At 46.5% G+C, this 14,063-nt stretch overlaps 1 protein-coding gene across 1 annotated transcript in view; it reads right to left on the bottom strand.

Annotated features, from left to right (window-relative positions):
- Nucleotides 1-10,015, bottom strand: part of midn (midnolin) — a 28,568-nt gene extending 18,553 nt beyond the window's left edge. The window contains exons 1-4 of the mRNA XM_062394821.1: nucleotides 9,658-10,015; nucleotides 7,200-7,428; nucleotides 5,503-5,590; nucleotides 5,261-5,323 (exon numbers count right to left, since the gene is read on the bottom strand). Of these exons, the coding sequence (XP_062250805.1) occupies nucleotides 5,261-5,323; nucleotides 5,503-5,590; nucleotides 7,200-7,428; nucleotides 9,658-9,733 (456 nt within the window). The 5' untranslated portion in view covers nucleotides 9,734-10,015. The remainder of the gene's footprint in view (nucleotides 1-5,260; nucleotides 5,324-5,502; nucleotides 5,591-7,199; nucleotides 7,429-9,657) is intronic.
- Between the last annotated feature and the right edge of the window lie 4,048 nt (nucleotides 10,016-14,063).

Raw genomic sequence — 14,063 nt, 5'->3', positions numbered from 1 at the left:
CAAATGGCAAAGTTCAGGATGATCAGGTTCCTGCTAAAACGGCTCAACACACTCGCCACTGTGCCAACAACTGGTCAGCTACATTGATCCAGTTCACATGCACATACAAGCCCACCCACCCCCCACCAGCCCTTAATGCAATAGATCTAATTCAAGGCGTACAACAGCAAAGAAATCCTCACTCTTTACTCGTCCCCCACTCCACTGAATGCTGATTAATACTATTTAATCAGTGTGTTGGTTGAGGAAGGCGTCAATTGGCAATGAACAGTTTCTGTAAAAATGTGTGGAAATATTATCTGCAGCGGCAAAAAGAAGGCAGAGGAAAAGGCGCCGCATCGGTTGGAGATAAAGTGAGTGAAAGAGGAGTCGTTCTCTAGTTTGACTGACGCAGGAAAGACGATAAGGAGAGTGGCGGTTAGTCCTGGCTGCAGCGAAGGCACAGAGAGTGCTGGCTTTTCTTGAGAAAACTTCCTCTTGATTCTCTGTGTCCTTCCATTGGCTTAGTGGATCGACCTGGCTATTTTGACCCCGTCTCTCCGTTTCAACAGTAGCATATGCCTAATTGAACTTTCATTATACTTGGTGGTGGCTGTCACACGCGATAATCCTGGCCTCCATCCTCCCACACAGAAGCCCCACTAGTCACAATGTCTGCTTCTTGAAATCACAAAAGCTTAGTGTCACCAGGGAATGGAAGACAATGACGGTCACGACTCAAATGTGGAGATACAGGACTGCCATGGTGAACGGGGGAAACACACAAAGACACACATATACGAGCAGATGCATATGCACAATAGGACAATGAAATCCCCTGCAAAATCCAGCTCTCCCTTAATTGCTGCAGAACACACCTTGATTCCCAACCTCCCCATCCCACTGTGCGTTTAAGCATCACAAAGGGGATTACACAGGTGCAAAAATACCGCCTGATCAGCTTATTAATGCAATTTTCAAGGCCAGTATTTGCATGAGTGTGTGGAGGGGGGGGGGCTGAATAGACATTTGGATCAGAATTAGCCCCAGCCTGTTCAAGACAGGAAGGGTGCAGCCTTATTCCATCTCGCCGTTCTGAGTGATTGGGGGTGGTATTGTTGTTGTTCTACCATTATGCCGGCAGCAGGGGTATAGTCTCAGAGCTGGATCTGTGCAAGAGGGAGAGCTGGCATGGCAGGACAGAGACGCAGACGCGGTTGTGTTACACGTCACACTTCTGATTGCAGAACGACGGCGTGTGTGATATAAAAATCACACGCTGGAGCAGCAGTGAGCCGGCTTGTTTGGTTCAGTGTAAAGAAACAAACCTGCCATAATGAGAGGGTCTCCTTCACAGCATTATAGGAGGGTCTGCATCTAAAAAGAGCACTCTAAAAAACTAAAAACAAGGTCTCCGTCATTTAAGCTGTATGCATACAAAATAAACTTAATCTCAATGGCAGTGGGAAGGACAGGGACCTACAAGGTATCTCAGTCATTTCTTAATTCTGCGTACTACCCAATCCTCAGTTACATTACTCTCCAGTGATTTCCAGTGTAGCGCCAATCCTGCTGAGTAATTATCATCTAGACAGTGTGATGTACATTGTTTATGACCATGGGCTTGGTCCATGTGCACAGAATTACACAAAATCGTCCCTTTCTAGTCATGAGCAGCACACTTGGTCCTCTTTTGTCTTCCATTAGATTCCCCCCCTGTATTTCTGCAGTCGTGAGTTACCCAAGCATCTGCACTCATCCTCCACATTCCCCCCTGACATGCTACAGAATGACTTGTGCAAAGCTTTGCCCTTTCTTTTCCCCCCTACTACCTGTCTGGCCAATAGCCCCCCCCCCCCCCCCCCGAGGGAGGCAAAGCAGAAGAAGCGAGGTGAGGGTGCTATTGGCCAGACAGGTAGTAGGGGTGACTCCCCACACATATTGTTAGATCCTACTACTTTGCATCTGTCTGCTTCTAGACACAATGACAAAACTGGCATATTTGATCCAGGAAGATGAGGAGGAGGAGGAGGAGGAGGAGTGGAGTGGGTGAGGACAGGAGGTGCTCGTCGGCAGGAGCGAGAAAAGTAGAGCAGATATGTAGCGGCGTATTCCGCAGGGACATATGGAATGGCAACATGCATGCTCCTCCCGAAGCAATCTGTGTTAGTGTTCAAGGCGAAATTTGTCAATCTGCAGCTCACTGAGCCTCGCTCCAGCTGGGCCGTGCATTGATTTTAAAACCCTGCGTGCACCGCTGTAGCTGCACTCAATCGGGTATAGTGACGCCTATGGACGTATGGCAGATGAAAGGGGGATTGTAGGGGGAGAGCAAAACTTAAAGAGTGACCCTCCATCATTGTTGTGTGTTTGAGGGTTTGTCAGCTGGGCAGGTTTGCTTTAAGACAGGAACAAAGAGGTGGCTGCATGGGGGAAGGGCAATGGAGGGGGATGGTGAGGGTGATGCCTGCCTGCCTGGTTGGCTTTTATTGTAACATCAATGTGCATCAATGAGCAAATAGTCCCTGTGTGCTGAGAGGGAAATATAATCCTTCTCTTTCAGTCAAATGCCAAGATCAATACATGAAGGGCTGATGTCACAGCCTACATATGCCCAGAAACTGTGAATATTGCTTTAATTTCCCTTTCACTGCTTGTCTTGTAAGTGTACATTCATTTTACTATTAGGATCAGACATTTTCTCATTCTCTGAGCAGGATCAGAAATCCTTTCAATTCTGGTGTGTGTTTGTGTGTGTGCGCGCACATGACTGCACGAGTAAGCTGTACACACAACCTCTATTTAGCAGACAGAATGAGAAGATTGCAGGCAACTGTATTTTGAAGGGCTGTCAGGAGGCAGTGGCTTAATACAGCTTAGATGTCATGAATAAAAAGAGTCAAGTGAGATTCTAGAGGCAGAATTAAGGCAAGTCAGGATTGTCCTTGCTAAAGAAGCCAGCCATCATGGCAAAAGGGGAAGCAGAAAGCCGGACTTTGCAAACCGCAGCACATTTAAATTATAGGGCCTTGGGAGAGCTGCTAAGCAGAAACAAGAGGGTGAGACGGAGGAAAAGGGGGAGACGGAGCAGAGGAGTTGCACCGTCAATTTCCATAAAACGTTCTCTTTCTAACTTGTTCCACTAAAGTCTGAAACGTCACTGGGAGCTGTCGTGTGCTGCCTGGCTGCTTGGCTAGCAAGCTGCTCTAGCTGCAGACTCCTCCAGAGCCCTGTTAAGGAGAGGGAGACACGAGGCGACCCCCCCCCCCCTCCCCTCCTCAGCCTTCCAAGAACTCACTTCCTGGGAGTACACCCGATCTGGAACTCAGACCTCGCATGACCGAAATATGCAGAGACTCCGGGAGTTAGACAAGCTCCACTTGCTTGTATGCACTTCTTCTCAGGCTACCACAACTAACAGCCACCCCAAATCTCCCCGAGGCTATTTTGGGGTGTATGGGCATATCCGTTTTCATGTCAGACACTTTTAAGAGCTAAGTGCATTGATTGATTCTTGATAGCCCCAGAGTTAGGAGTGGGGTAGAGAGGAAATGAGGGAAAGCTTTTGTGTTCCTATTTTCTAATCTTACTCAGATCCGTAATCTCCCCACAATCTATATCTTTCAATTCCACTTCATGAATTATAAAGAGGAATCAATTTCGCTGGATAAAAACACACTAAAGCAGATTTATGCCTTTATTTTAACCTTTTATACTCTGATATCAGTCCATGCATGTGCACTTTACTCTTTCCATCCCTGCTGCATGACTTTAACATTCAACATTAACATCACAATAAACACGCAGGCCACAGTGAAGTAGGTTGGGCAATTCATGAGAAAAAACGCAGGCGTATAACTCAAACACTAGCCAGAAAGATGTGGAGTTTTTTTTGGGGGGGGGGGGGGGCTAAGAGGAGACATGGGAAGAAAGACAGAGTGAGAAATCTCCTCTTGAATTATAGTCCACCTCTGGGTGAAATGATGGTCACTCATGGCTGCCCGGCAAAGGCGTACCACATGATGGGCACAGCTTCCTTCAAGCCCACCACCACTCTGACATACATACACACACACACACACCACCTACACACGCAGTCATCTGCTGTCAGTGCGACAAGATGCATGCTGAGTTCACACACACACACACACACACACTCACACAGACACACTGAAGGCCAGGATATCCACCATTAGATTATCAGCAGGGAATGAAGCCGTACCAAACCACGCTCCACTATCTCAAAACAGAAAACTTCCTCTGATAAAGACCAAAAATGACCGCTGACACACTGTTTTGACATCAGTCAGTTACGTACATGGCCGTGTTACCAAACACTACAAAAGGAAGTGGATCTGACTCAGTCAGCTGCACAGTGGTTCATACGTCACTCTCTAGTCTGTGTGCATCCAGCCTTATCGTCTCTCTCCTCTGCGGCCAATCTCCCAGCACGAGCGATCTGCCTTTTTTCGCCTTTACTCTCACTATTAATCATTTTGGTGAGTCACGTCACATTGACTCAAATGCATACCGCGTTTCACTCGGCCTAAAGAGCTGTTTCACTGTAAATCAGGGTGTACGCCTTTCTCAGCCTGTGCACGCAAGGCTTCCAGGAACCCAGTGCTAGCACAGAGCGAGAGGGCTGTCATCTGATGATCCAGCACTCTGTTTATGAGTTAGTGAGACCACACTCAAGTCTCCATGTAACCACAGCACACTTCCTGGAAACTTGACTGTCCGTGTGTGTGTGTGTGTGTGTGTGTGCATATATGTGTATGTCTATTAGATGTTGAAACACAGGAGTGCAGAGAGATTACAGGTAAAGATATAAACAGAAAGGTGGAAGTGAGTGTTATGTGCTCATCCTCTCAGCCTCTCACGAATAAGCCCTGGTGTTCACCCTGGCTTCCTGCAAGCGTTGTGCACCCCCCCACCCCCACAAACACACTATCACAGATGTTACTAGGATACGGGAGGGTGTTGCTGCTTATTATACCCCAACAGCTCACACTGGATGTCGAGCTTGGCTTGGCTTGTTTAAGAGGCCGAGATTAAACAAGCAAAGAGGCTTGTGCTTGTGCAGCCGGCTCATCTCATCCCACTCTGTCATCGCTGGCTGTTGCTCTGCACTTGACCAAAGCTGAAACCTCCCATATCCCCACATGCAAACACAGAGAAAAGAGTCCACGGCTCTGCTCGGACTGCAGCTGTGGCAGGATACTGACTTTGTGGCATCCAATAATTTCAGGGTCAACACAGAGAAACGGCCTCAGACTCTTACCTGAGTTTCTGTTAAGCTCTCCAAGGCTTGCATTACGGACTGTTCTGGTCTTGATGCTTGCGACTGCACAGAAAGAAGAAGACAATTTGGAATGATTAGTTTTAATGGACTCCATGGAGCACACACCGATTATTAAAAGCAATTTGAATGCAAAAGAAAAAGGATTAGCAATGCTTATAATCAGTGTTTTTATTTAATATTCCACATAGACTCAAATGAGATCACACTCAGGAGGCCCTTACCATTAATCCTGCTTCAACAGTTGGTACAAGCGTTAACTTGCTCCCATCAGATATGCCAAGATCCTGGAGTTTGCCTGAACTTAGGCGCCTGCAGGGTTCAACAAGAGAACAAGATAATAAGACTGTGCTGACAATATCTTCTCTCCTCAGACACACAAACAGCCTTCAGCCGGGGGGAGGGGAGGGGGGGGGGCAGACACACTTCCAAACTAGTTTGAAAAAGGGCCGTGGGTGAAAAGCTCCATGAAAGAGACGTATTGATTTGGCTGTCATATTTCAATTTCGAGTATAGTGGAGCTTGACAATTGCTCGCAGTGGATAGTTGGCACCGCTGCCACTTGCCTAAGTGGAGGTAAGAGTTTTCTTTGAGCTGCACAAAAATCTCCATGCCGAAACCCAGACCACCGTCCTTTTACTAGTTGTAATAAAGCTGCGCAGCAATGAGCTGTTACTGACATCGCAGGCGCACTGATGCCCATAGACATTTGGAACATTATGACAGCTGTTTCTACAATTCTATTCTAAAGAAAGTGATATGCTATACCTTGACAGGGCTTCACTAGTTAATGTCTGCTGCAGAGCATCAGAGTATCTGTTCCGCAGCAAGGAAACGCTTTAATATTGCAGGTCAAGATGCACTTAAACCACTCACATCCAGGTGTGGCGACTCTTCAACCCCCGACGGCGTCACTGGAGAGTGTTAGGGCCGGCCTGCTGCACGGGCATGACCCAAATCTGAACGCGGATGAACAAAGGCCTTGAGCCGCGACGTGCTGCAGGTCTACAGTTTGAGGCGCATAGGGGGGGGGGGGGGGGGGGGGGGGGATTAAATAGGGGGTTTCGGGTTTTAAAGGATGATGTGATTTATTGGGTGATTACAGTGGGTGGATGGGTGGGAGGGGAGGGGAGCTGAAAAACAATGCTGACCCTTTGCATATACGAACCCCTCCTTCACTCTCCTGCATAACACCACCTGCACCATTGTTGGCCCATTTAACCTGAGCCTTATTCATTGGGGGAAATCGCTGAATGCTGCAGGTTTTGGTGTAGTTTTAAATAATAAAAAGGGTCTTAACTCATCCCTTGCCCATGCATCTCTGTGCCATTACAGAAGCGTTTCCCCGAGTGCTTAAAGGAAACAGGTCAGCGAATACCTCACACCACCCAGAAACCAGTCAGGAGTTATATCTGCTTCCACACTCCAGTATCATGCCGGGGGTGAGCCATATGCCTGCAGCATCAAAGTAAATAAATTACAGTACCAAGTCTGCGTGCTACTTTCCTCATCAATGTTTAACGTTGTATGATTGGCACAGCATTAGCAAATCAGTCAGGCTTCGGTATTTATATTAGAGGAGGGACCGGATCGATGCGAGTCTGCAGATCGCCTGGTCAATACTGTTCCAGTGACCGCTGCGTCCCCTATGCGTAATTCCAATACAGTGGTCAGTGGTTTCCTTGAATGTATTGATGGCCACCGCAGCCAAGGTTGTGTCTGCAGCCGCCGTGCGCTCGGGCACGAATACATAAATACAAAGTAGGGATTCGAACATATGTTACCTTAACTCGGGATTTTTCTCGTTTTTGGGGGGCTGCGTAATAACCCGGACAGTCCGCCGAGTATTTCCCATAAATAGACCGGATACCGCACTTCCAGTTTACTCACTCCCCGTCATGCTGCTATGGGGTTTACTCACGTTTCTTTGTGCAGCAGCGCGAGTCTCTCTTTCGGTACTTTGAGCCTCTGCGACAGCCTCCTCTTCAGTCCATCCACGGTCTCCTCCAGGGGCAGGGAGAGCTCGAAGCGTGTGCCGGTGGTGGACTGGATGTAGAGATTCATGGAGGGCTCGGTCGGGACGGCCTCGCAGGACGAAGCCCCGCGACTGGTGCAGCTCCGGGCGCTAGGATGCTGGTCCATCCGATAACCTGTGGTCAGAGAGGAGGGTAGGGGGGGACGAGCAGAGCCGGGGAGGAAGAGTGTGAAGTCAGATGTGGGGGGTAGTGGTGGAGCAAGGTCCGGCGCTTCGGCTTCGGTCCCTTGTCTGGCAGCGGTCAGAGAGACTGGCTCTGTGGGTCTCGGTGCCGTCTTCCTCTCGCTCTCCGAGAGTCAGAATACAAGCCGCTCCGTCTCCTCTGCGGTCGATATATCATGAGAACATCCCCCTCAGGAAAGTCAACTACGCACGGACTCGCTTTTCTCTTCGTCTGATCTCTCTCTCTCTCTCTCTTTGTTGCCTTTGCCCCAGCGCACCAAGCCAAGAGTCCTCCTGAATGCTACATAGATGCGCAAACGCCAGGCAGGAACGCGTCAGCTAAAAGCGCCGAGTACGCACAGTTACGCACGCGATTATCTTTAAAAAAACTAAACCCGTGCCGGGAAAAATACTAAACTACAGAAGTTCCTCGGTGTTCTGTCGACCGGCTTCAGAGGATTGAACACGCGCTCCGTTCTCAGCAGAGCCTCACTCGGCTGTGGTGGTGAAAGGCTCTCCTGTGCTGCGCGCTAGTACGCACGGTGGCTCCGCTGGAAATATCGACAATGAACATTGTCACAAAGTACCCCCCCCACTTCCAGCATCCATAAAGACACGCCCACAGCCCCCGAAGCGGCAAGGCGAATCACGGGAGGCCTCTATCAGGACGCTGCTGCGCTCGTCCAATGGGAGCGCCGGCGCAACACCCACGTGGAGGGCAGGAGAGTTTAAGCCATTCATAATAAATTACAGCATAGAACAAAATACGTGTCCTTATGGCACAGAGGGTCTCTGCACGGGTTGAGGAGGACACGATTAGAACCCACTGTTTACCAGTTTCGCTGCAACTAACTCACCTATTATTAGCCAGTAATTGCATATATTTACCAAGTATGTTAATAAGATATTTGATTACATTTATTTGATTTGATTTGAAGAAAACCAAATGTCTATGTCGCATGTTTATTTCATTTGAGCCAAGGTTGATATCTTCTGACTCACACAAACAGTTTCCATCTGTGCCAGGTCTTAATCTAATGTATTTTAAGGGCCAAACTAACATCCATTATAATTAACAAATAAATAAATACAGGAGTAACGATGTGATTCAATCTTGAATGAATCTATGACTGATGTATTTTTTTTGATCTGACTCATGTGATACTGTAAATCAATGAGAGTTTCCATGTTTTGATCAGGCGTCACTGCCTCTTGTGTTACAGCACGCCGGTGTGGACACAGCTATTTTAAAGACTTGGCACACAGAGCAGGGGTTACACTCGTCAATGCTCATATCCAAGTTATCAGATGGTTTCTCTGGCATTATTAGAGCTGACGCCATCCTCCACCTCCAACCCCTGACATCAGCAAAATGCACTCACCATTATAGTAATAGAATAAATGCAAATAAATGCCCTGGGATTAGGTTGTCCTGAGAAATCACAGTGTGTACAGTACACACACGCGACAGTGACAGACAGAGACGACGCAGTATCTGATGATAAACTCTTGTATTTGACATGGTGGTTTTCCCTGCATGCAAAAGTTGCTGCTCAAGTTTCCAGTTTGAGGAAATAAGGAAAAGGGTGATGATCAAAACGCTCCTAACATTTTAACCAAAGAAAGAGATTCTCCCAACACCAGCAGGGCCTTTAAACTCTGAAAATAAGATACTCGGTCGCCACCTAGTGGGTAAAGCGTAACACTCTCCCAATCAAAAATTACAATGGGATTCTTGCATCGTGTAGTAAGATATTTCAGTTCTTAACGATCATGTAACGGTCAGAAAATATTAATCCACTCGTTTATCCGTTGGGACGATTCACAAAGAAGTTTATAATTATATTAGCATGACTGTCACTTCACTCCCGTATCACATTATGATGCTGTTATTGAGTTTGTTAAACAGACAGCATCAGCCTCAGATAAATATAATTTACAGTAACAAGGCCATTACTCCTGTCGTCAATACTGGCCTCATTAAGTTAATCATGGCTGCAGAGTTTACATGAAAGGTGCCTCATCCAATCACTCCACGACATGCTTTGATCGATCCCGATGGACGACTCGTCCCAAATCAATTTTCTCACGCACCAACACAATATGGAGAACGTCAAACTTTTTCCCGAGCATCTCGTGATGAATACTTTCAGCCGGGTTTGTGATGTTGATGTGTACTCACCAATTATCGTGGCGAAAACTGTGAAGGCTCGCGCTGGACTGCGTTGTCTTCCAGTGTGTTCCCCCAGCTTTGGCATATAAAGTAAAAACAAGTCAGTGATACAAAAAAAAACTCGTGTAAATCCAATCACTTGAAAAGTCCACGGGAGGTTTCTCAGTGTATTCTCTGCCAGGGGCCGTGCGCGTCCACCGTGCGTCGTTACGCACCACAGCTCGAGTCTTGTTCTGACCAATAAGAAGCTGCTGTTCTTTCCGGAGGTGCCTGCGCGCTGTGAGATGTGCGCTCACCGGTGTCTGGCTTGATACTGAGCCGGGAAGGTGAGACACCTCTTTACTGACTCGCCTCGGATATGGGTGGAGAGTAGTGCACTCGTTATGTCAGCATGTGATTTAAGGTGGTTCCTGCTCCAGTGTCCTCGCGGCGATCTGGTCCTGTGGGACAGAATGTGCCTGCGTAAAGCGACGGAACATAAATACACCTGAGTCACTGCCGGGGCATTATGAGCCAAAGGAACATTTACTTTAATAGAGACAAACTCCTCAATAGAAACAAAGAACAGTAAGCCAGTTCCATACCACCTTAAGATAACAGGGAAACGCGTGGTTTGGTGATATGAGGGGTGTTAACAGCCTTTTGACGACGTAGAGAAAAATGTCACCGGGCAACAGAGCAGGTAAACATGCTGCCTGGATACGAGGGCGCGCACAGCGATAAACAAAAACTTCACTGGCACGTTTCGAGGAAATGCACAGGCGCCCGGGAATGACAAGGACATTTGTTAAACAAATAGATAAATAAAGTCACTTTACCTGTATATGAAATATCAACAGACATTTTTGTAGTGGTTAAATGTGGACAGTAAAATGTAGAATCTTAAAACTAAGTACTAACGAAATATAACAATATATATAATATAGAAGTAGCTAATGCCTGAAGTGTGCATCCAAATATTTACTGAGAATTAAGGTAAAACAACTAATCATAAAATATATTATCATATAATATAATCCTAACATTAGCAATAACATTATTATAACAGTAACATGTAAACATATAGTGCACCATATTTTAACTTTATTAAAGTTGATCACATTGTGACATTCTTATCTGCAAATGTTGTGGTGTTATATAGATTAAGATTAAGATGCATGTATTAGTCCCAAACACATGTAAAGGCACACTCATGCAGGTAGGGAAATGTAACCTCTGCTTTTGACCCATCTGGTGCAGGACACACAGAGCATTGAGCAGCCATGTACGGCGCTCGGGGAGCAGATGTTGGGGGAGTAAGGTGCCTTGCTCAGGGGCACTAGACAGGGTAGGGAGACTCTTTGATTTTTGGACCGATCAATCCAGGTTCGTCTTTTGTTGTCTCTCCGTGGAGTCGAACCAGAGACGAACCAGTGACCTTCTCTGCCCATAGTCCAAGTTTCTGCCACTAGACCACCGCCTCTTAGGAATAATTATGTTCAAAGACAAAAACCTGAATATGTACTGTACTTAACTATAGTACTTGAATAAATTTACTCTGCACCACTGAATGTAAACCAGCTAAGTTAGGGCAGGCTATTGTATTTAAATCCATGAGGCACACATTCATGACAAAAATCATCACAATAAGGTTAAGCCTAAGGACAAAGAGAGATGTTGTGCAATGATTCAGAGGGCGAGAGATCGGCCTGACGCTGCCTCGGAGTCAGCTCACATTCACCAGTCAAAAACTGTCCTTCCTCCCAGCCTGGAACAGCACAGTCTGATTACAGACACACATTCCTCCCTGGTGTGCAGCGGACGTTGTGCCCCACCAGCATATTATCATACTGTCTGCGAAATGAATCATCCTTGTGTGTGTGTTTGTGTGTTTGTGTGTGTGTGTCTGTGTGTGTGTGTGTGTGTTTGTGAGAGAGAGAGATAGAGAGAGAGCCAGAGGTAGAGAGTAGAGTGTATGTTCAAAAAGAAACACTGGCGTTATCTTTGTGAGAGTCAACGATCAGACAAAGGTGCCTGTCTTTGCCCAGCCCAAACAGCTCCCTCTGGCTCTTTATCTGTCCCCATCTCTTCACTTCTCTCTGGGAGCTTTGCTGACTCAGCGGAACAAAGTGAAAGGAGTTGGTTAAACTCCCTCCTCCCCTTCAACCACGGCCCTTTGTTCCACTGGAACGCTACGCTTTTGAATTAGCTCGCTCTATGGCCTGTTTTGAGGCTTGTAAGATTGGCAGGGGCACATTACGGGATCTGTGTGTGTGTGTATGTGTGTGTGTGTGTGTGTGAGAGAGAGAGAAACACGTTGGTTCAGAGGGGAAGCTAATGTGCATTGGTGTTCGTCACTGCAGCTGCCAGAGAGTCAAGTTCGTCTTTCAGCCACGAGACGGCTTGGCTGTGCTCGTCAGCAGGTTTGGCTGTGAACTCAGTCCAGGTCACGCAGAACACTCTGACCTTGTTTGCCTGAATTAGACTTTGTAGTGAGCCGACAAATCCTTGTGTTTTGCGACACAAGTGCGACCCTAGGGACATGAAGTCTTGATCTTAACATTGTCTGGTAATGGGCAGTTTCTTTTTTTCAGTACTTGGGGTTGAGACCTTCTTTCAGGATGTCATTTATATTAATCCCCAGTAGCTGGAACAGTGTGTTCCCTCATTCTATCTCAGCTAATGTGGCATATCACATTGTGATTAAGTGTAAGAATCGTGTTAATGCACAAATTTATCATCAAGCTCTAAAAGCGGTAAAATGTTCTTCACTATGTGCTGCACGGTGCAGTAGGATGCACATGGATAAGCCTGTGATGGAGGATATGAGAGCGACCCCCGTACGCAGCCATCTACATGATCATGCATCACACACACTTCTGGGAAGAGTTTATTGACAGGGGAGGAAGGCCGTGTGGGCGGGTCGTAAACAGTTCACGCTGGATATCAGATTTGGTGGGACAGAGCAGCCTGTGTGTGTGTCAACAACTTTTCGGTATGTGTGTGTCCGTGCACAAGCAATGACGCGTGTGTTGCTGTGTGAGAAGCCTGAGTGGGTGTGGGGACATGTGTGGGCGTGTGTGTGTGGGTGGGTGGGTGGGTGGGTGAGCAGCATTCCTATCCATCAAAGTCACCAGCAGGCCGCCCTCTGCCTCAGGAGAAAAATGAACCATGCCCGACGCAGCTCATCCCGCGGCTGTTGTTCTCCCTGCCGCCGTTTCCTCCTGATTCACACCAGAGTGGCCAGACACGCCTCGCCATCGCAATGCCACACTCCACAACTGTTACCACCGGAAGCTGACACATGAAAATACCTGCATGCCTCACATGATGATACAAAGCATATGAAATAACGCTGGGAAGACGAGTCATACCTGGGACGTCTTCAGGTCTCTGGGAGATGTGAGGGAGGTTCTCACCGGACTCAGTCATACAAACATACAGCAGATACATTTAAAGTGTGTGAGGGTCAGTTGTTGCTAAATACAGTTGCCCTGGGGGGGAAATCACATAAAATGGGAAAATACAACCTACACACATTGACATTTTGGTGTAAAATAAAACAAAAAACGATGCAAACATGTTGTTACTGATGTGGTCCTAAAAGATTTGTGTGTTCTAATCTGATTGGTAGCTGAGTATGACTTGTGACTATAGACTCATGTTCACATTAAAAAAATCTAGATTTAGAGAACATAAGAAACACATGAGACTATGAGCAAAAGGGTTCAATGTCAAAAATAAATAAAACAATTAAATTAATCCAGACTAAAAGTGTAAATGAAAAACTGTGAAAACTCAGCACAGAATTTCCCAATGACACTTTATTGCTGATCCTACATATTAAATTTTACTTTTCTAAAGCCTGTGTATATTTCACAACAATGTTTTGCATTTGTCAATCAGGGCAGAGGCAGTTCAGTATTTGGCTGTCACTTCGGCCTGGATGACACAGATACACGTATTATGTGATCGTTCATACGTTGACACGTGATGACACATTTCGGGGTTTGATATGTGGCGAACATCAGTCAGTTACATGAATTTAATGTATTCAACGAAACACATGAAGACGTGTATGAGATCTGCCCATATGCCTGTGTGCAATCTGACAAACACACATTACCACACATTACCACACAGCAGTTGTATGTCTCTGCCAACAGGGCAGTTTCAATCCACAAACATGAGGTCACTTTGACATTGACCATTTGAAAATCGAATCAATTAAGTTTTGAGTCCAAATGGAAATTTGTGCCAGATTTGAAAGAACATAAGTTTTGTGGGTTCCAGATTCTAGTCAGCTCATCCTTCAGGCCAAGTGCTAAATGTCATTAAACTCCCTCATGGGTGTTCTTGATTCATCATGTCCACAAGAACACAAGGTCACAGTGACCTTGACGTTTGACCTTCAACCATTAAAATCTAATAAATTC

Source organism: Platichthys flesus, chromosome 9, assembly GCF_949316205.1.
Source record: "Platichthys flesus chromosome 9, fPlaFle2.1, whole genome shotgun sequence".
Lineage (NCBI taxonomy): Eukaryota > Metazoa > Chordata > Actinopteri > Pleuronectiformes > Pleuronectidae > Platichthys > Platichthys flesus.
The sequence above is the reverse complement of the archived record's forward strand: the minus strand, read 5'-3'. Positions and strand labels throughout refer to the sequence as shown.